This window comes from Scyliorhinus torazame, chromosome 30 (genome assembly GCF_047496885.1).
Source record: "Scyliorhinus torazame isolate Kashiwa2021f chromosome 30, sScyTor2.1, whole genome shotgun sequence".
Classification (NCBI taxonomy): Eukaryota; Metazoa; Chordata; class Chondrichthyes; order Carcharhiniformes; family Scyliorhinidae; genus Scyliorhinus; species Scyliorhinus torazame.
The window spans coordinates 17,685,329-17,708,901 of record NC_092736.1 but is presented as its reverse complement, the minus strand read 5'-3'; the positions used below and the strand labels follow the sequence as shown (position 1 = coordinate 17,708,901).

The 23,573-nt window shown below is 49.1% G+C and overlaps 1 protein-coding gene across 1 annotated transcript in view; it reads right to left on the bottom strand.

The window, feature by feature from the left end:
* LOC140404405 (dual oxidase 2-like) overlaps positions 1-23,573 on the bottom strand; it is a 150,824-nt gene that overhangs the window by 116,026 nt on the left and 11,225 nt on the right. The window contains exons 3-4 of the mRNA XM_072492898.1: positions 7,909-7,986; positions 4,430-4,594 (exon numbers count right to left, since the gene is read on the bottom strand). Of these exons, the coding sequence (XP_072348999.1) occupies positions 4,430-4,594; positions 7,909-7,986 (243 nt within the window). The remainder of the gene's footprint in view (positions 1-4,429; positions 4,595-7,908; positions 7,987-23,573) is intronic.

Here is a 23,573-nt window from a genome sequence, read left to right as displayed (position 1 = left end):
CGAGGTGCAGACTTAATGATCATTGCCCCTGGTTGTGGTGGATCTGGGATAAGGGAGGGAGTGGGGAAGATTATACACGAGGAAATGAATCTGCCCGGATGTCTCCCACGTGTTGCCCAGAGAATCCACATTCATAGGTACAGGAAAATGGGAAAAAAGGGACCCAAATTTTCAAAGATCATTTCACCTCCACCTTGCAGAGAGAAACTGACGATTTTAAAAATTTATATTTATGGGATATGGGCATTGCTGACTAGTCCAGCATATATTGCCCATCCCTAATTGCTCTTGAATCGAATGATTTATAGAATAGAATCAGTACAGTACAGAAAGAGGCCATTCGGCCCATTGAGTCTGCACCGACCCTTTGAAAGACCGTCCTACCTAAACCTAAACCACCCCCACCTCCTCCCGCCGTAACCTCACCCTAAGGCGCAATTTACCGTGTCCAATCCACCTAACCTGCGTATCTATGGACTGTGGGAGGAAACCAGAGCACCCGGAGGAAACCCACGCAGACACGGGGAGAAAGTGCAAATCTCACACAATCACCCAAGGTGGGAATCATACCCACGTCCCTGGCGCTGTGAGGCAGCAGTGCTAACCATTGTGCCACTGTGCCACCCTAGGCCATTTCAGAGTGCTGTGGATCTGGGAGTCACATATGGGCGAGACCAGGTAACAACAGCAGACCGAGTTCTTTCCCTCAAGGACCTTAGTGAACCAAAGGGGTTCATGGTCATCTTTAGAGTTTTGTCTAATTCCAGCTTTTGCCCTATTATGTACTTTATTTTAATTTTATTTTATTTCCATGTACTCAATGATCTGTTGAGCTGCTCTCAGAAAAATACTTTTCACTGTAACTTGGTACACGTGACAATAAACAAATCCAATCCAATTTTGTTGGATTCAAATCTCACCCTCTGGCATGGTGAGATGCGAACCCAAATAACCAGAGCATTACTTCAGGTTTCTGGAATTGGATCGCGACAATACCACTATGCCACTGCCTGTCCATGAACATATGTCAATGAAAAATACATAAGATGCATGAATTATGTTTCCCTTTGTGGGACAGAGTAGAACCAGGGGACATAGCTTTTGAAATAAAGTGTCACTTGCCAATACTCGATGGCAACTGACCCAAGTGAACATTTACTCCTGTCCATGCTTGCACAGAAAACCAATTTGGTGATTTGCAGGAGGCAGAACTGCTGAATGCCTGTCCTATTTTCTATTTTTGTTTCCAATTTGGTTCATTGAACAAAAACGTTTGTGACAAGAATAAAATTCCTGACGTGTTCATCATCCGACACACGTATTTACCTTCCTTAGGACATGGATCTGTCAATTGGTTATTTATTTTGGTGCATTTTGATCTTGCGCGATGGTACGCCCGCCCTTATAATCTTAAAACGTGCTACTTTGCATGACATAACAAAGTGAATCATGCTTAACCTGTTTTCTGGCACCATACTGGATGTCCCACATAACCCCGGTGTTATCAATTTGTAGCAATTTCTTAGATTTCTCCACCACTGCCAGTTGTCTTTATTAATCATTGAATTTGCAGTGCAGAAGGAGGCCATTCGGCCAGTCGAGTCTGCACTCGCTCTTGGAAAGAGCACCCTATTTAAGCTCCATCCTATCCCCGTAACCCCACCTAACCTTTTTTGTTTGGACACGAAGGGCAATTTAGCATGGCTAATCCACGTAACCTGCACATCTATGGACTGTAGGAGGAAACCGGAGCACCTGGAGGAAACCCACGCACACACGGGTAGAACGTGCAAACACAGAGAGTCACCCCAGGCCGGAATTGAAGCTGGTTCCCTGGTGCCGTGAGGCAGCAGTGCCAACCATCGTGCCACCATACCGTCCTGATCTTATTGAATGGCGGAGCAGACTCGAGGGGCTGAATGGCCTACTCCTGCTCCTAATTTGTTTGTCTGTACGTAAGTGCTTTGAATATATATATTTGTTATATATAGTATACATGATAACCCTCTCGAGGACCACAGGGGATTGCTGATTGATCATCCCATGGGCTTCGTAGAACATGAGTTCCCGTGGTGATTGGGCGAAGGCCCGCCCGTTAGCGGCACCTTTAAATGTAGCTCCCAGAGCCGAACCGGCAGTTCCAGATAGTCCTGGGCTGGGACGTTTGTTTTGTTTGTTGCAATAGCGGTTTTATTTTTGGTTTAAAATAACCAGTTTGGCCTTTCAATCCGCGCCTCCTGGAATTATTATATTGGCGACGAGGATTATGCACGGGACTCTGAGCAACCTGGACGAATCATCCAGGACCTTTGTGACAATTAACACCCATAAGGTTTTTTAGGAAGATACATGCCTGCCTTTCAGAGTATCGTCCGCAGGTGCCATTTTCCAACGCGTCATGGAGAACATTCTCCAAGGGCTCCTGAAGGTGGCAGTAGACTTAGATGATGTAATAATCATGAGAGCCACGGAAAAAGAACACCTAGCAAGCCTGGAGGTGGTTTTTGAGATGATTTTCTGGAACAGATGTCCAACCCTGGAAGTCAACCAGGGCATATCTCTCCCAACATCTGCTTGAATTAAATTTACTTGAAGCTCACCGACTCTGTGATTGGTTGATTGTGTTTTTTTAAACCCATGACACCAAGAGTACTCAGTACAACCAAAACAGTGATTGGGGGGCCAGTTCCATTATTTGATGGGAGCAACTGTGCTGTGCTAGGAGAGAAGGCCTCAATTGTGATGAATTTGAATTCATCTTCCCGGGTGTCCCATGCCCCCGTTCCTCTGCACAACTTCCCACCTCTGCACCAATAGCTGGTTAAGGTACAGTACTGAGGGAGTGCTTACCGTGCCGCCTTACAGATGAGACATTAAAACCCAGGCTCTGTCTTTCACCAAAGATGGTTGATCAAAGAGCGAGGTGCTCCCCTGGCCAACATTGATCTCCCAACCCAACGCCATCACTAAAACAGATTAAGCTGCAGATTCGGCTCATTGTGGTGTGTGGGATCTTGCTATGCTGCCGCCTTGCCCTGTATTACGACTGCACGTAAGACGTAGGAGCGGAAGTAGGCCATTCGGGCCATCAAATCTGCTCTGCCATTCAATGAGATCATGACTGATCTGACGTGATAATCCTCAACTCCACTTTCCCACCTCATCCCCATAACCTTTGATTCCCTCACTGCCTATCTCAGCCTTGAACATACTTAACGACCCAGCCTGGACAGCCTTCTGCGGTAAAAAATTCCACAGACTTACTACCCTCTCAGAGAAGAGATTCCTCCTCATATGTCTTAAAATGGGCGACCACTTACTCTGAGATTATGCCCTCTGGTCCTAGACTCTCCCACAAGAGGAACCTTCCTCTCATCATCTACTTTGTCAAGCCCCATGAGAATCCTGTGATGAATATAAGAATTTCAGATATATTGTATTATATGTATTTGGTGCAGTAAGAATTAAAAGCCTGGGCTAGTATGTGCCTGCTGCAGTAATGTTTCTAAAAATTCTGGTTTGCAAGACAGCGAGGCTTTGTGGCTATCGGAGGAGAAATTAAAGTGTCATAAAAGTAAGGGCCAGTAGAATTTTGTTTATGGAAAGAAGGTTCCCTGGGGTGTAGATAATTAGAGATAGTGTGTTTAGCGTTAGTCAGATGATCTAGTTAATGGGAGGAACCAGAGGCTGAAGTAGCCAAGTGTTGAGTATGAGTTCAGGTAAAGATTTGACTGTGGACAGATCAGCAGCTTATCTCAAAGCAGTTTAGTTAAAAAGGCTTTGCCTGTGAACAGAATAGTAGTTTCTGAAAGGCTGGCAGGTTAAACAGTAGTTTGACACAGGTAAGAATCTGCAAGCTGGTTCCTGAACGGTCTCTCTTATCAACGCGGTTTATCCAAGCCTCGCTTTACAGCAAGTATTCCTGGATTGGCTAACTGTATTTAAAAGTGGATTTTAACCTGATACGGGTTTTGTTTGAGTGGAGATAAAAGATAGCAGTTAGGAGTTAATGTTTCATTTAACTGGTGATTGTAAGCTATTTTTTTTATGATGTTAAAGTCCGTAATACTGTGTTAGTAATAAGTTAGTTTGAATATACCATATCCCCGTTTGTGTGTGGAATTACCCCTGGATCCAGATAAGGATGACAGATTTCCTTCCCTAAGGGACATTAATGGACCAGGTGGGTTTGTATGACAATCGACAAAGGTTTTCTGGGCATCATTAGACTTTTATTGCAGATTTTTATTGAATTCAAATTTCACCGTCTGCTGTGGTGGGATTCGAACCCAGATCCCCAGAACATTACCCTTGGTCTCTGGATTACTTGTCCAGAGAAAATACCACAGCGCCACTGCCTCCCCTCATCCCCTTGACCTAGGAAGTTGCAGGAATTCTGCGGATATCCCCAAGATTCAATCCAGCTTACCAAAGTAAACAAACAGCACCGTCCTGTTTCTGTCACACGGTATTCCCGATATTCCCTGCATTGCCACATTGCTGATTCTCCGGGGGTTGGGTAGCTCTGGTTCCTGTATAGCTTTGAGCACTCCATCAGCATAATTAGCAGGAAGCAGACGTACAAAGGGGGCACCTAGACGGAATGCAGCAAGACAAAATATTTTTGACAAAAGCCTTCAAAACAACCCTCCTAAAATTTTAGCTGGCATGGCACCAGAAATGAGAGGCTACAATTAAAAGGAAGACCTGAACAGGTTAAAACAGAAGATTAATAGGCAATTTTTAAGAGGTATTTAAAGTTATTAAAGAGCTTGATCAGGTAGAGGGAGAGGTGTATTCCCTTCGGGCAGCACAGTGGCACAGTGGTTAGCACTGCTGCCTCACAGCACCAGGGACCCGGGCTCGATTCCGGTCTTGGGTGACTGCCTGTGTGAAATTTTCCCATTCTCCCCGCGTCTACGTGGGTTTCCTCCGGCTTCCTCTCAGTCCAAAGACATGCAGGTTCAGTGGATTGGCCATGATCCATTGGGGTTGTGGGGTGGGGAAGCGGTCCTAGGTAGAGTGCTGTCTCAGAGGGTCAAGGGGCCGAATGGTCTCCATCAGCACTGTCGTGTTTCGATAGAAGACCCAAACTTGGAGCCATAAATGTAGAATCATCACTCATAAAGCTAAAGGGGAACTTAAGAGAAATGTCTTTACGCAGAGAATGTAGAAGTCTCTAACACTTGGGATAGTTAAACAAACAGTATAAGTGGGGCCACATAAGGACAAGAGGGAGCAAGGAATAGAGGGACATGCTGGGAGGGTGAGATGAAGTAGGGTAGGAGGAGGCCTGTGTGGTGCATTGACCAGGTGGGCCCAATGGCCTGTTTCTGTGCTGTAAAATTTGATGTAAAACTTTTTACTATAGAGTGGTTAGCTCAGTTGGCTCGATGGCTGGTTCGTGAGGCAGATGGTGACAACAGTGCGGGTTCGATTCCCGTACCGGCTGGGATTATTCATGAACTATCAACCTTCTCAACCATGCCCCTCACCCAAGATGTGGTGACCCTCAGGTAAATCACCAGCAGTTATCTCTCTCTCAAAGGAGAGAGCAACCTATGGTCCTCTGGGACTGTGGTAATATTTACTCCTTCACCCCACCTATATTTTCACAGATTTATTATTTTATTTTTCCAATTAAGGGGCAATTTAGCATGGCATTTTTCGGTTGTGGGGGGTGAGACCCACGCAGACACGGGGAGAATGTGTAAACACCAAACGAACGGTGACCCAGGTCACCCCGCTTTACCCCCCCTCCCCCATCAAAAGTGAGGACAACTATGGGGTCCCTAGGGGGGGCTCCCCGCTTCAGGCCTCCCACACACCCCCTTACAGGCCCGCCTTCCAGGACCCCCACCCGTTACCCCTCTCCAAATTCCCAGAGGCCCCTCCTTACCTGCTCTGCACCCCTCCACCCTCATACCCTCCTTTCATGAGTATGGCCCCCCTCGGGCACTGACCCATGGCAGTGCCACCCTGGCACCTTTGCACTGCCACCCTGGCAGTGCTACTGCCAGCTTGGCAGTGCCAAGGTGTCCATGTTTCGGGGGGAGGGTCAGGGGGCCACCATGCACTATCCTTGGCCAACCAGGGGCCTCCGATGGCCTGTAGACCCCCTAGTTCTGTTCTGCCGGGTCCACGTTTGCGTGGGCCAGTACTGAAGGGCGCCCGGCTGGTGGCTCCCTGGGGAGGCATTAGGGGACGCTGGTAGATCGTGGGTAAATGGCCTTGGTATGTTTAAGGCCTACTTCTGCGAGCGTGGCTTGGTTGGTCCTACCCATTGTAGGTGGGTTCCTGATCCTGCAAGGTGTAGTGACCGTCTGAACCAAGACACCACTTTGCATATATTAGCGCAGTTGGCTGTTCCGCACTGGGCTTTGGCTGTTGGGTCAGCAAGCATTGATGAATATTTGCAACAATCAAAAGAAGAGTAACAGCATTTTGCTCGTGTATGCTCTGCCCAAAGGCAGGTCCTTGGCACATTGGCAACTCAAACTGTTTTCTTGTCAGCTTTTGGCGCTGGTGGTTTGCCAATGCCTTCCACCATCAGGGACACGGTGAGGAGGCAGGTCCTCCACCTACCTCAGCCAGAATGCAAACTCAACCCATGCTTTTGGCATTAATCGAACCACGCGCCGGCCAGCTGGGCTAACAGGCACCTCCAGGAGACTATGGGGGCGAGAATGATCTGGTGAGAGGCTCGTAAGTCAATTGGCAGCTGGTTTTGCAACCACAGCCAATCTTCTTCCCATTGGAGTTCACAGGACCATAGCTCAGACTCTTTTCACAGAGATTTGTTTCCTAGTCTCACTGCCGCTTTTAAGCGGATGGAAAGTAAATAATTCCTGGCAATATCTTCCAAGGCAAAATAAAGTTTAAAAAACCGGCCTGGTGGAAAACAGGCTGCCAATTAGCTACCAGCCCACTTTTCACTGTTGGCACAGACTGGTTTCATTCCCTATGAACCCATTGGATCTCGCTAGTGTTTCACCTCCATTGAAATCATCAAAGAAAAAAGAACAAAGAAAAGTACAGCACAGGAACAGGCCCTTCGGCCCTCCAAGCCTGTGCCGACCATGCTGCCCGTCTAAACTAAAATCTTCTACAATTCCCATCCTATTCATGTATTTGTCAAGATGCCCCTTAAATGTCACTATCGTCCCTGCTTCCACCACCTCCTCCAGCAGCGAGTTCCAGGCGGCCACTACCCTCTGTGTAAAAAAAACTTGCCTCTTACATCTCCTCTGAACCTTGCCCCTCGCACCTTAAACCTATGCCCCCTAGTAAGTGAGCCCTCTACCCTGGGAAAAAGCCTCTGACTATCCACTCTGTCTATGCCCCTCAGAATGTTGTAGACCTCTATCAGGTCGCCCCTCAACCTCCGTCGTTCCAGTGAGAACAAACCGAGTTTATTCAACCTCTCCTCATAGCTAATGCCCTCCATACCAGGCAACATCCTGGTAAATCTCTTCTGCACCCTCTCTAAAGCCTCCACGTCCTTCTGGTAGTGTGGCGACCAGAATTGAACACTATACTCCAAGTGTGGCCTAACTAAGGTTCAGATTGAGTAAAAATCCAGGGGTGAAACTAGAACTCTTCCTCACCTGCGTGATTTAGTGACAGACAGCTCAACCCCATTCTCGAGTGAAACAGCATGGAAGGCCATTTGTCCGTCTTGCCTGGGCTGGGATTTCTATTTATTGTCAGTGTGAAACTACTGTTTTCACAAATGTTTCCAGGAAATTACAATTTGGGTGTGTTACAATTAGATGTACTTCAAACTTCACTTGGATCAAAGGAATCCTTTCTCACAGTCGCGCATGAAGATGACAGTAATTTAGACAAACCTGGAGTACCAAACATTTTATCCCTGACTAACATAGGGACCAAAACAAAATCTCTTACCCACTGTACCCCTGCTGTGATGTGCGAGATTGTTGTACCATCCATCGTAACGCTGAACCTCCCAGTTCAACATAGCACCTAAACCAAAACGAGACAGCCCGATTAAAGTTGAAATGAGCCTATTCATTAATACAGTGCTCTATTTCCGTTGTCAATAGAATTAAAATTGAATCAATGAATGGCGATTGCTAATAGACATATTTCTTGTATTTGTACATTGGATATGGACACCCCTGGCTCCGTCACAATTTATCGTCCAGCCTGGATTGCCTTTGGTGGTCAGTAACCTTCTTGAACTGCTGCTGTGCGTGGGGTGAAAGTATAGCCTGCACTGCTGGGAGCCAGGGCTTTCCAGAATATTAAATGGTGAAGGAGCGCCGATGCAATTCCGAGTCAGGGTGATGATGTGTGGCTGAGAAGGGATCTAGCAGGTGGTGGTGTTCCCATGCGCCTGTTCCGCTTGTCCTTCTAGGTGGCAAAGGTAGCAGGTTGGTCGGGGGGGGGGGGGGGTTCAGAGGCGCCTTGGCGAGTTGCAGTTGATCTTGTACATGGTACATGTGGTGTTGGGTGCTCTGAGGTACAGATGAACCAACACGGTTGCAATTGGCACAACGCTGTTTTATTCCAACTTGCTATTTACAGATTTGTCTTGGTACTCAGCATGTGGTGACTTCCTGAGTGTGTTGTTAATCAGGTCCTGTCCTTGTCCTGGTCTCTGGATGGACTGGCCACCAGGTGTGTTTCTTGTCTTATACTGTCTCTGTCCTTGTCTGTGATTGGCTGTCGTGTTATGTGTGCTAATTTGTCTGTTGGTCTGTCTATCATGATGTGTGTGTTTGAATATCATGACAGCCCCACTTTTTTACAAGATTATGTGCCTACGTGGTTATAAATATGAATGTGTCCTGAGTGCAGCTAAAAGTGTGTGTGCGTGATATTTACAGCATGTACATGTGTCGTAACTATATACATGGGGCGATGTCGGGTGTGGCATGCTAACGAGGTTGTACCATAACAAAACAAGAAAAAAACTTTTAAGTGTGGCCGGTCAAACGAGATCTGGAATGATAAAACAGTAACAAACATGTTACAATAGAATAGTTGCTAAACTTTGACGTGTGAACAGTTTCAAAAGTCCAGTCTAGTAGGTGGGCGACGAATTCGGGTTGACCGCCTCAAGGGTGGGTCGAGAACCACCGGCTGAGGTGCGAGCCTGGCCACGGGTGGCGATGGAAGGGGCATGGTCTGTGGCAGCTCCACGAAGTCATCCTCGGGAACCAGTGGAGGACCCGGCGTCTGTGTACTGTTCCGTTGTGAGCGTGGAAGGAGGCGAAGGGCTCGCCGATTGCGCCTACGCACGGATTCATCCGGCATGCGTACTAGGAATGAGCGGGGAGCCATGCGTCGGAGAACTTCGGCAGGTGCTGCCCAGCCACCATCTGGTAGATGAATGCAGACTTTGTCTCCAGGGGCCGGGGGGGGGGGGGGGGGGGAGATCAGTTGCCCTTGTGTCGTACGAACTCTTCTGGCGATCACGCTGCAGTTGCATCTTTTGCAGTACCGTAGCATGGTCTGTTGTTGGTGCCAGGATGGAAGGCACAGTTGTTCTGAGGGTGCGACCCATCAGCAGCTGTGCTGGCGAGAGACCCGTGGCTAGCGGGGCCGATCGATAGGCCAGCAGGGCGAGGTGAAAGTCCGATCCGGCAGCAGCAGCCTTGCAGAGGAGCCGCTTGGCAAGGTGAACGCCCTTCTCCACCTTTCCATTGGACTGGGGATGCAGAGGGCTGGACGTCACGTGTGTGAAGCCATATGAGGCGGCAAAGGACGACCATTCATGGCTGGCAAAACAGGGCCCATTGTCCGACATGACAGTCATCGGAATGCCGTGGCGAGCAAAGGTGTCCTTGCAGGCCCTGATGACCGCAGACGACGTCAGATCGTGTAGGCGTATGACTTCTGGGTAATTGGAGAAGTAGTCCATGATGACAACATAGTCCATGCCAAGCGCGTGAAATAGGTCGACACCCACCTTCGCCCAGGGGGACGTCACCAGCTCATGGGGCAGAAGCGTCTCAGGAGGTTGCGCCGGCTGAAACCTTTGGCAGGTTGTGCAGTTGAGCACCATGTTGGCAATATCGTCACTGATGCCCGGCCAGTATACCGCCTCTCGGGCCCTCCGTCTGCACTTCTCGACCCCCAAGTGGCCTTCGTGTATTTGATTGAGAACCAGCTGGCGCATACTGTGCAGAATGACGATCCTGTCTAGCTTCAGAAGGATCCCATCAATGGTGGCTAGGTCGTCCCGTACATTATAGAACTGCGGGCCCTGCCCTTTGAGCCAACCTTCTGTCATGTGGCGCATCACCCGCTGTAAAAGGGGGTCGGCCGCTGTCTCTCTGCGTATGCGGGCCAGACTGGAGTTGTTAGCCGGCAGATTTGCCGCTGTCAAGGCCACTTGTGCCTCGACTTGACATACAAACCCCTCCGCATCTGGTGGTGTACTCACTGCTCGGGATCGGGTATCCGCCACGATGAGGTCCTTCCCTGGAGTGTAGATTAGTTGGAAATCATACCTCCTGAGTTTAAGTAGGATGCGCTGGAGGCGAGGGGTCATGTCGTTCAGGTCCTTGTTTATTATGTTGACCAGGGGGCGGTGGTCAGTTTCGACCGTGAATCGTGGAAGACCATATACATAATCGTGGAACTTGTCCAAATCAGTTAGCAAGCCAGGCATTCTTTTTCGATTTGCGCGTAGCGCTGCTCTGTGGTGGTCATAACCCGTGATGCATAGGCAACCGGGGCCCATGACGACGTGTCATCCCTCTGCAGGAGCACTGCTCCAATGCCGGATTGGCTGGCATCAGTTGAGATTTTGGTGGGACGAGACGTGTCGAAGAACGCCAACACTGGTGCCGTGGCAAGTTTGTGTTTGAGCTTCTCCCATTCTAGCTGGTGTGTATGTTGCCACTGGAAGTCTGTGGATTTTTTTACGAGATGGTGCAGAGCCGTTGTGTGGGAGGCAAGGTTGGGAATGAATTTCCCGAGAAAGTTGACCACACCCAGGAATCGTAGTACAGCCTTCTTGTCGGCCGGCCGCGGCATGGCTGTGATGGCGCTCACCTTGTCTGCATCCGGACGGACCCCTGACCGGGAGATATGGTCCCCCAGGAACTTCAATTCGGTCTGGCCAAAAGCACACTTGGCTCGGTTGAGGCGCAGGCCGTTTTCCCGTATGCGGACAAAAACGCGTTGGAGACGATGTAGGTGCTCCTGCGGTGTGGTAGACCAGATGATGACATCGTCCACATATACGCGCACCCCTTCGATGCATTCCATCATCTTCTCCATGATTCTGTGGAAGACCCTGGATGCCGAGATGATGCCAAATGGCATCCAGTTATAGCAGAATCTGCCGAAAGGGGTGTTAAAGGTGCATAGTTTTCGGCTGGACGGGTCCAGTTGGATCTGCCAAAATCCTTTAGGAGCATCCAGTTTGGTGAATATCTTGGCTTGGGCCATTTCACTGGTGATTTCCTCCCGTTTAGGTGTGGGATAATGTTCCCGCATAATGTTATTATTTAGGTCTTTAGGGTCTTTACAGATGCGGAGCTCGCCAGAGGGCTTCTTGACACACACCATGGAGCTGACCCATGGCGTGGGCTCAGTGACCCTGGATAGGACCCCTTGGTCCTGGCGATCCTGCAGCTGCAGCTTGAGGCGGTCTTTAAGTGGCGCAGGAACCTTCCGAGGTGCGTGAACGACCGGGATGGCGTCCGGTTTGAGGCGAATTTTGTATGTGTATGGCAGTGTTCCCATGCCGTCAAATGCCTCCTGGTTATGAGCAAGGAGGGATTGGAGATTTGCGTTGAACTCAGCATCCGGGAAGTCAGATGTGTCGTCTGGAGAGAGAGACAGAATTCGCTGTACAAGGTGGAGAGCCTTGCATGCCTGTGCGCCCAGCAAGGAGTCCTTCGATGAGCCAACTATTTCAAACGAGAGTGTGGCCGTGTGCATTTTGTGTGTCACCTGGAGCTGGCAGGATCCCATGGCCGGGATAACGGGTTGTAGTCGACCATCTTGCACCGAGATGGCTGGATAGGTGGTTTGACCTCCATGGCATGGAATGCTGAATACGCTATGACGTTGGCGGATGCGCCAGTGTCCAGGCGGAAAGTGATCTGCGATCGGTTGACCGTTAGGGTGGCACTCCATTCATCGGCCGGATTGATGGTGTTGACACGGTTCACATCAATGACCGCAACCCGGAAGGCATCTTGGTCATCTGTGTTGTTGGGTTGGATGTCCTGATGTGTGGGCTGGACGGTCCTCACGTGTCTGCGAGGTTGTCGGAGATGTGTAGGATCCATCAGTTGAACCGCTCGACAGTAGGCAGCGTAGTGGCCCATCTTGCCACAGCGTAGGCAGTCGGTTTTTTGCAGGACATTGCCCTTTTAAATGTGCAGCTCCACAGTTGCCGCACGTCATGACGTCACGGCGTTCGTTACGCCACTGCGCATGCGCAGTTCGGTCTTGCATCGGGCGCACCTGCACAGTGCGTCCCTCAATGTTGCCATTGGTTTTGGCGCGCACAAGTGTGGGAGACCTCGAAAAGCGCGCGAAACGGCCGCCCTCGTCCGGGCCGCGGGCCGGGAGGTACTCGATTGCCTGGATGCGTTTGGCCTCGTGGGCGGCCTGGCTTGCCGATTCGATCGCTAGGGACCCCCTCCGTGCCGATTCGGGCGCCTGAAATTGGGCAAAGCGGCTGGTCGCATTTTCATGGAGGACACAGGCTTCCACCGCAGATGTTAAGGTCAGGCCTTTAATTTTAAGAAGCTGCTGGCGTAGGCCACTGGAGGCAACGCCAAAAATGATCTGGTCCCGGATCATGGACTCTGAGGTGTTGCCGTAACCGCAGGACTGCGCGAGTATGCGGAGGTGCGTCAGAAAGGGTTGAAAGAGCTCATCCTTACCCTGCAGGCGTTGCTGAAAGATATACCTCTCAAAGCTTTCATTTACCTCAACGTTGAAGTGCTGGTCGAGCTTGAGGAGGACCGTGTCATATTTGGATTGGTTCTCGCCTTCCGCGAACACCAAGGAGTTGTATACATCGATGGCGTGCTGACCTGCGGTAGTGAGGAGCATGGCAATCTTTGTTTCATCCGAGGCACCCTGTTTTTCGTTGGCTCGCATGTACAGTTCAAATCGCTGCTTGAAGAGCTTCCAGTTGGTGCGCAGGTTCCCAGCGACTTGCAACTGCTGCGGTTTGTTGTTGATGTCCATGGCTCAGGGCGGCAGATTTGCCGGCAGGTATCGGTCCACTCACTTGGTACCTTGTGGTGTTGGGTGCTCTGAGGTACAGATGAACCAACATGGTTGCAATTGGTACAACTCTGTTTTATTCCAACTTGCTATTTACAGATTTGTCTTGATACTCTGCACGTGGTGACTCCCGGAGTGTGTTGTTAATCAGGTCCTGTCCTTGTCCTGGTCTCTAGATGGACTGGCCACCAGGTGTCGTGTTTCTTGTCTTATACTGTCTCTGTCCTTGTCTGTGATTGGCTGTCGTGTTATGTGTGCTAATTTGTCTGTTGGTCTGTCTATCATGATGTGTGTGTTTGAATATCATGACAGTACACACTGTGGCTACTCCATGCCCATTGCGAAGGGAGTGAAACTAGCTTCTTCCCTGCTGTTACCAGGTTCCTAAATGACCCTCTTATGGACTGACCTGATCGCTTCACACATCTTCTCTACTTAGTAGTACTACACTGCTGTATGCTTCATCCGATGCCTGTGTCTATGTATTCACATTGTATGTTTATATTTGCCCTATGTTTATTTTCATGTATGGAATGATCTGTCTGGACTGTACACAGAACAATACTTTTCACTGTACCTCGGTACATGTGACAATAATCAAATCCAAATCGACAGTTGGCCATAGCATTTGACTTGGCTATCCTTTACTGCAAACGGAATAATTTTTAAACAAAACACATTTTAAAAGTTTCTATTTAATTTTATCGCCCCCTCTCCCCTTCAGATTCGTAAGCTTGAATGTTTTAATGTAGCATTTTTGGTTAGAAGGGCTGGTTTAGCACAGGGTTAAATCGCTGGCTTTGAAAGCAGACCAAGGCAGGCCAGCAGCACGGATCAATTCCCGTACCAGCCTCCCCGAACAGGCGCCGGAATGTGGCGACTAGGGGCTTTTCACAGTAACTTCATTTGAAGCCTACTTGTGACAATAAGCGATTTTCATTTCATTGATTGTTCCCTTCTTCACATTATTTGCAATTTGCTGCCTATCCAGAGAAATCAACGTAAGGAAGATCAGGTCCTATAAACATCAGCCCATCTGTTCCAGAAGATTAGAGCCACATAGTGAAGATCAAAGTCTAGCCCAAGGTATGTAAAAACTAATGTAGGGTTATTTTAGGCAGTTGCTGGATATTAAAAATATACTTCAGGAAAGAAAGTATCGCATTAATACAGAACCCACCCTTCCCACACTTCATGAAATGCTTCGAACGGTGAGTTTGAGGATTTGGAGTTCAGTGACTATTGTTATGGGGGCAGCAGCGCCGCTACTCTGCACGAGATGCATCATACAATCATCAAGATTTCCCTTTCTATCTCATACGACCCTAGGTTCTGTATTATGTCCTATGGTCTGATCCACAATGCATCAGCAATGCGACGTTCCTCTTCTCTTTGGGGGCAAAACCACCATCTGCTTCATTTGCACTGTCTCAAATTCTCCTGTTAGGATCACGGACGAGAACCCGACTATTTGCAACTTGCAAAACTGTGTGGAAAGGTTACTGCACCACTGGAGTGATAACTCTGACCAATAGGTATCTTTTATGAAAACAAACACAAAATTAACCACATTAGCAACAGAGAAATAGCTTTACAGTTAACAGTTACAAGAGTTAAGTTAAAAACAACTTTAACTTACTTCCTAAACCTGCTACTATATTCCAATTAAGCAAACCAATTAAATTCAAATATCACACAAAGGTAGTCACAAACAGGTTGTTTACTTGCTTTTTTCTGTGCAGGATCTTTGGAGAGAGAACCTTTCCGGACCAAAGCTGATACACCTCTGTTCAGACAGACTTGGGGCGAGATTGCCCGACACCCCCCGCTGGGTTGGAGAATCGCCGGGGGGGGGGCATGAATCCCGCCCCCGCCGGGCGCCAAATTCTCCGGCACAGAAAATTTGGCGGGGGCAGGAATCATGCCGCGCCGGTCGGCGGGCCCCCCCCCCCCGCCCAGCGATTCTCCGGCCCGCGATGGGCCGAAGTCCCGCTGCTGTCATGCCAGTCCCGCCGGCGTGAATCAACCCACCTACCCTACCGGCGGGACTAGCGGCGCAGGCGGGCTCCGGGGTCCTGGGGCGGGGGCGATTTGACCCCGAGGGGTGCCCCCACAGTGGCCTGGCCCGCGATCGGGGCCCCCCAATCCGCGGGCAGGACTGTGCCATGGGGCACTCTTTTCCCTCCGCCTCGGCCACAGCCTCTGCAATGGCCAATGCGTAACCTGCGCGGGGATGACGTCAGCAGCTGCTCCCACTCCCGCGCATGCACGGACTTCCGCCGGCCGGTGAAGTCCTTTCGCCCCCGACTGGCGTGGCGCCAAAGGCCTTTCCCGCCGGTCGGCGGCACGCAAACCACTCTGGCGCGAGGCGAGCCCCTCAAGGTGAGGGCTTGGCCCCTAAAGGTGCGGAGAAATTCACACCTTTGGGGCGGCCCGACGCCGGAGTGCTTCAACCCACTCCATCCCGCCGGGACCCCCCGCCGGGTAGGGGAGAATCCCGGCCCTGCTTCCTCCCCTAATACATCACCTGTACCCATAGCATAAGGCATTGCTCGGTCTCCTCCCACAAGATTTCCCATGACCGGTTTACCAGGACCAAACACAATACCCCTCATAAATCAACTACACCCCAGTTGTCCTTTCAACATAAACCATATTCCATTAGGTAGCTATCTGTAAACAAGTAAATGGTTCTCAAATCTATTAGCATAACACTTCACCAGCGAAATCACCTCACCTTTACCATAGAATTTGCAGTGCAGAAGGAGGTCATTCAGCCCATCGAGTCTGCACCGGAAAGAGAACCCGACTTAAGCCCATGCCTACACTCTATCCCCATAACCCAGTAAACCCCACCTAACCTTTTTGGACACACTAAGGGCAATTTATCATGGCCAATCGCCAATCCACCTAATCTGCACATCTTTGGACTGTGGGAGGAAACCGGAGAGCCCGGAGGAAACCCACGCAGACACGGGGAGAACGTGCAGACTCCGCACAGACAGTGACCCAAGCCTGGAATCGAACCTGGGAGCCAGGAGCTGTGAAGCAACTGCACTAACCACTAAGCTACCGTGCTGACCTCATGGCCCCTTAATCACAGCTTTATCAGGCATACTGTCTGCGTGCATCTTAACCGGAGGTTTTAATAACATGACTGCAAAAAATATATAAAATCTGATGATTTCTTACATTCATCACACACTCCATGAACCTCCTCTTCTTGTTATGTCTCTTGCCACCTCCTTCGCACTGTGCATCAGTGCTCTGTTCCAATTCTTCTACTCCTGCACATTCTTGTCTCTAGGACAGCTCAAAGGGCCTCTCCCAGAAACGTTAAGTTGGCTTCCAACTGCTAATGAAACTGCCTCACCTTTCTTATTATTTTTAATTAAATAGTTTTAATGTGTTGGTTGGCAGTAGTAACTCGAGATGGTAAAGCAATATTGCCTCTGCCACCACTGTAAGGTATAACAGAGTACAGTGTTTGAGTAATTCAATCATGACCTGCCACGCAACATTCCAAGTTACTTTTTTCTTTTGCTGCTATTAATTCAAATGCTTCTCATCACATCGCACGTCCTGAGTCTGGTATTTATGATAAATTCTTTAACTACACACCTTGAAGTTGCAAAATGAAAAGCTGCTTCGCATTTCTGGGTAAACGCCCCAACAATTTTGCTGCCAAGATATTGTTGTGATGCAGGAAGGGGAAGTGATTTTAAAAGCATCTTGACCTGACTAGAAAACCTAGACTGACTCAGGATGCAGAATAGGCAGTGTCCACGGTTACAGCGCTGCTCGCTCAACGCTGCACCCTCCTACCCTGAGCCACGGCTACTGCATGTTAACAAAACCCCCAACCCTCCCCAAGCCCGTAAATAAAAGCTGCCTAGCAACAGGGAAAGCTAAAACCTGACCAAAGACCAACAACAATCGGGGATGTAACTTTTTCCACTGTGAGTAATTATGTTGGGAAAGTATAGCCACCTGGGTTGGCCACTTCCCGACTTAAAATGGAGATCCGCAAAGGCTACAGGGAAATTCAGCCAACACAGGCAAAAACTAGCAAGTGCAGAAATCCTGTGTATTAGAACTTGCAAAAGCCCAGACAGCACTGAAACCAGCAGCCATCTGCATACTAATGAGCGATCCCCGGGAACAATTGAAACATTGGGGCATGGGAACCTGGATTGTAGTTTTAGGGTGCGGGAGATTGAGAGTATAGAGGTCAGGAGCACAGATTTGACTTCGCAGGAGGGGGCCAGTGTTCAGGTAGGTGGTTTGAAGTGTGTCTACTTCAATGCCAGGAGTATACGAAATAAGGTAGGGGACCTGGCAGCATGGGTTGGTACCTGGGACTTCGATGTTGTGGCCATTTTGGAGACATGGATAGAGCAGGGACAGGAATGGTTGTTGCAGGTTCCGGGGTTTAGGTGTTTTAGTAAGCTCAGAGAAGAAGGCAAAAGAGGGGGAGGTGTGGCGCTGCTAGTCAAGAACAGTATTACGGTGGCGGAGAGGATGCTAGATGGGGACTCTTCTTCCGAGGTAGTATGGGCTGAGGTTAGAAACAGGAAAGGAGAGGTCACCCTGTTGGGAGTTTTCTATAGGCCTCCAAATAGTTCTAGGGATGTAGAGGAAAGGATGGCGAAGATGATTCTGGATAAGAGCGAAAGTAGCAGGGTAGTTATTATGGGAGACTTTAACTTTCCAAATATTGACTGGAAAAGATATAGTTCGAGTACATTAGATGGGTCGTTTTTTGTACAATGTGTGCAGGAAGGTTTCCTGACACAATATGTTGACAGGCCAACAAGAGGCGAGGCCACATTGGATTTGGTTTTGGGTAATGAACCAGGCCAGGTGTTAGATTTGGAGGTAGGTGAGCACTTTGGGGACAGTGACCACAATTCGGTGACGTTTACGTTAGTGATGGAAAGGGATAAGTATACCCCGCAGAGCAAGAGTTATAGCTGGGGGAAGGGCAATTATGATGCCATTAGACATGACTTGGGAGGGGTAGGTTGGAGAAGTAGGCTGCAAGTGTTGGGCACACTGGATATGTGGTGCTTGTTCAAGGAACAGCTAGGGTAAGAGTAGGGCCAGTCAAGGACAGGGATGGGAAGTTGTGTGTGGAATCTGAAGAGATAGGCGAGATACTAAATGAATATTTTTCATCAGTATTCACTCAGGAAAAAGAGAATGTTGTGGAGGAGAATGCTGAGACCCAGGCTATTAGAATAGATGGCATTGAGGTACGTAGGGAAGAGGTGTTGGCAATTCTGGACAGGCTGAAAATAGATAAGTCCCCGGGGCCGGATGGGATTTATCCTAGGATTCTCTGGGAAGCCAGGGAAGAGATTGCTGAGCCTTTGGCTTTGATTTTTATGTCATCATTGGCTACAGGAATAGTGCCAGAGGACTGGAGGATAGCAAATGTGGTTCCTTTGTTCAAGAAGGGGAGTAGAGACAACCCCAGCAACTATAGACCGGTGAGCCTCACGTCTGTTGTGGGTAAAGTCTTGGAGGGGATTATAAGAGACAAGATTTATAATCATCTAGATAGGAATAATATGATTAGGGATAGTCAGCATGGCTTTGTGAAGGGTAGGTCATGCCTCACAAACCTTATCGAGTTCTTTGAGAAGGTGACTGAACAGGTAGACGAGGGTAGAGCAGTTGATGTAGTGTATATGGATTTCAGTAAAGCGTTTGATAAGGTTCCCACGGTAGGCTATTGCAGAAAATACGGAGGCTGGGGATTGAGGGTGATTTAGAGATGTGGATCAGAAATCGGCTAGCTGAAAGAAGTCAGAGGGTGGTGGTTGATGGGAAATGTTCAGAATGGAGCTCAGTTACAAGTGGCGTACCCCAAGAATCTGTTCTGGGGCCGTTGCAGTTTGTCATTTTTATCAATGACCTAGAGGAGGGCGCAGAAGGGTGGGTGAGTAAATTTGCAGACGACACTAAAGTCGGTGGTGTTGTCGACAGTGCGGAAGGATGTTGCAGGTTACAGAGGGACATAGATAAGCTGCAGAGCTGGGCTGAGAGGTGGCAAATGGAGTTTAATGTAGAGAAGTGTGAGGTGATTCACTTTGGAAGGAATAACAGGAATGCGGAATATTTGGCTAATGGTAAAATTCTTGGAAGTGTGGATGAGCAGAGGGATCTCGGTGTCCATGTACATAGATCCCTGAAAGTTGCCACCCAGGTTGATAGGGTTGTAAAGAAGGCCTATGGAGTGTTGGCCTTTATTGGTAGAGGAATTGAGTTCCGGAGTCATGAGGTCATGTTGCAGCTGTACAAAACTCTGGTACGGCCGCATTTGGAGTATTGCGTACAGTTCTGGTCACCTCATTATAGGAAGGACGTGGAAGCTTTGGAACGGGTGCAGAGGAGATTTACCAGGATGTTGCCTGGTATGGAGGGAAAATCTTATGAGGAAAGGCTGATGGACTTGAGGTTGTTTTCGTTAGAGAGAAGAAGGTTAAGAGGAGACTTAATAGAGGCATACAAAATGATCAGGGGGTTAGATAGGGTGGACAGTGAGAGCCTTCTCCCGCGGATGGAAATGGCTGGCACGAGGGGACATAACTTTAAACTGAGGGGTAATAGATATAGGACAGAGGTCAGAGGTAGGTTCTTTACGCAAAGAGTGGTGAGGCTGTGGAATGCCCTACCTGCAACAGTAGTGAACTCGCCAACATTGAGGCATTTAAAAGTTTATTGGATAAGCATTTGGATGATAATGGCATAGTGTAGGTTAGATGGCTTTTGTTTTTTGACTTCCCATGTCGGTGCAACATCGTGGGCTGAAGGGCCTGTACTGCACTGTATCGTTCTATGTTCTATGTTCTATTTGAGGTGAATAAGGCCAAGCCAGACTCCTCGGCGCCAGCAGGAGCCAAGACAAAGGAAGGCCAACGGACACCTAGGGACCGCCCAGCGATCAGGGAACGGCTCCGGTATTGGAGAAATCGATCCAAGTGATCGGAACGCAGTCCATTCACTTGGAACCAGATATGGGGTCCGCCCCGAACGGCGCAAAGCCCCTGGGGACTATAAAGTAGAGCCCCCAAGTTCAAATCATCCTTCTTGGCAGGGTCACTCAGCAGCAGCGAAACAACCATTGACAGTGAACTGCCTAGCTGCCGCATCAACCAAGTAAGTCTCCAGTCAACGCACGCTACGAGATAGGCGCTCCTAGCTACCAGTCCATACCAGCTTTTGAATCCTGCAGGCTCAGAATCGAACGAAAGGCCATTTGTTCCCCTGACCTGGTGGGCCAGTTCCAAGCTAAGTATAGGCCTTTTAGTGATAGAGATAGTCTAGTAAGTAGAGCTTTGTGCAGGAGTAGTGATTGACTGTGTATAATAAATCTGTTTTGATTTGAATCTTACTAATTGGTGTGTCGAGTTATTGATCAGTACTTGAACTTGAACCTCGTGTCAGTATCATAAAGATACCTGGCAACTCAAGAGCAAAGGTTATAGAAACAGAGCAAATTAAGTAAAGATACATCGGGCAACATTTAAGAGCCAACCAAAAGTCAAAAGAGAGCTATTTTCCAGCACTGCAGCCTAATCTTGACACAAAATGTAACGCAATAAAACACAAGTTAAGGTGCAATTAAGGCAAGAAATAAGCTCACAGCAAACCTCCTTTGATGTAGTCGGTATGTAATTCATTGGCCAGATATAATGATCCTGTAATTCATATTCATTACACTCCATGTCTGGTGAATACATTAATAATCTTTATTGTCACAAGTAGGCTTACATTAACACTACAATGAAGTTAGTGAAGAGCCCCTAGTCGCCACACTCCGGCGCCTGTTCGGGTTCACAGAGGGAGAATTTAGAATGTCCAATTCACCTAACAAGCACGTCTTTCAGGACTTGTGGGAGGAAACCGGAGCACCCGGAGGAAACCCACGCAGACACGGGGAGAACGTGCAGACTCTGCACAGTGACCCAAGCCGGGATCGAACCTGGGACCCTTGAGCTGTGAAGCAACAGTGCTAATCACTGTGCTACCGTGCCGCCCCTGTACTAAAATGGACACATAAAAGGGTGGCGTTTCAAACAAGATAGGAAGATCTCATTGAAATGTCATAAAAGATATAGAAAGACCACTCGGCTGATTGAGTCTGCACCGGCCCTTTAGAAGAGCATCCGACCCATGTCCACTCCCCCATCCATCCGACCCTATCCCCGTGCCCCCCACCTAACCTGCACATCTTTGGACTGTGGGAGAAAACCGGAGCACTCGGAGGAAACCCACGCAGACACGGGGAGAACGTGTAAGCTCCACACAGAAAGTCATCCAAATCCAGAATTGAACCCGGCTCCCTGGCACTGTGAGGCAACAGTGCTAAGCACTGTGCCACCCCCAGCAGGAAATCCCCAACTTGTAAACTTCTTAGCAGAAGACGGACGAATGAAGAGATCTCCGTCAGGTCAAATTTCACCTGATGTGTTCCATACACACATCACATCCTCATCTGTGAGCAAAGGTGCACCTACATGTCAATAAACAAATTAGAAAAAGACATATTCTTTTCATTCTTCTGTCACGGGATGTGGGCATTACTGGGCATTTGTCGCCGATTCCTTCATTGCCCTTGAACTAAATGGCTCATTAGGGCCCTTACAGAGGGACAGTTAAGAGTTAACCCCATTGCTGTGACTCTAGAGTCATATGTGGGCAAGACTAGGGAAGGCAGCAGATTTCCTTCCCTAAGGGACATCGGTGAATCAGCTGCATTTTTATGACGATCGATGATAGTTGCCATGGGTCACGATGACCAAGACTAACTTTCAATTCCAGATTTAGCAACTGAATTTAAAATCCACCAGCTGCCGTGAGGGATTTGAACCCACGTCCCCAGGACTTTAACCTGGGCCTCAGGATTACCAGTCCAGTGCCATTACCACAACGCAGACATCGCCCCCACCATCGCTGCAGAAACATGTGTCAGTGAAATTCAATCGCCTTCCGCTTAGTCTGACCGAATTTCTATTATCTTTCATTTCTTGACATTTTAATCTCAAGCACTCATTTGAAATTTAGGGGGGTTAAATTTCGGTTGATCCGAAGAGCGCTTTGGATCACTGCAGTTTCCTGTCGCCAAAACTTTGAAAGCTGCTTGAAAATCCGTAAGCATGCGGTGATCAACTTGCCTCGATGGGGAAGGAGATGCGGAAGGTGATGGACATTCCATCTGCGAGGAAAAATGGAAGACCTGGAAAACAGATCCAGGCGACAGAATTTGGGGATTGTGGGGCTGCCAGAAGGAGTTGAAGGACTGAGGCCGACTGAGTATTTTGCCGCGATGCTGGCGAAGCTATTTGGGGAGGGGGGAGGATCCCTCCCGATATGAACTGGATCGGGCTCATCGGTCGTGGAGGCCTGTACCAAAGGCGAGTGACCCGCCAAGGGTAGTGACTCTGTGCTTCCGTAGGTACAGTGTGAAAGAGAAGGTCCTGAGCTGGGCCAAGCAGAAGCGGGTGGTGCAGTGGGCTGGAGCTGGTATACGTGTATACCAGGACTTTACGGTGGAGCTGGCGAGGAGGCGGGCTGCCTTCAACCGGGTGAAGAGGGCACTGTACATTAGCAAGGTGCAGTGCGGCATTGTATATCCAGCGAACCTGAGGGTGACTAACAAGCTCAGGGACTTTTATTTTGGAACGGCGGAAGCAGCGGAGGAGTTTGCGAAGGCAGAAGGACTGTGGCAGAACTGAGAAATTGAGAAATGGTCATGTGCCGATGTAACCTCATGACTGTATTTTCTTCTTTTTTGTTTCACTGCGTGCGGGTGTATTGGCTAAAGGAGCCAATGTTGTATATATTTGGACAAGGGAAGTGATGGGACTTTCACTCGAAATGAGGACTCTTTGGGGTGTAGGTGGATATGCGGGGTTTGTGTGCTAAAAGGGGATTTCTGGGCTTTCCTAGGGCCGGCAAGGGGCAAAGGGACCCGGGCGGGGGCCTCCACGCTGGCCGGTTTAAGCCTGCCAGTGAACGGGAGTGAGGTGGGGGGAGGGGCTGCAGCTATCGGTGCCTGGCAGAACAGGGTCCGAGTGGTCTAGCCGGGGTGGAAAGTTGGGGGGAAGGAACCAAGGTTGGGGGGAGGAGTTTTACAAGAGGTAGCGGATGGGAGGAGTTAGAGACTTGGGGGGGGGGGGGGGGGTGGTACATCTCTTGGGTATCATGTACGGTACTCTTTCAGAGGTTGGAGGGTGTTGAGTGCAGGGGGGTGGGAGGGGGGAAAGAGTGGACTCTGTAGGTCAATGGTGACCATGGGCGGTCCCGGACTCCTTTTTCTTTTTCTCCTTTGTTTTTTT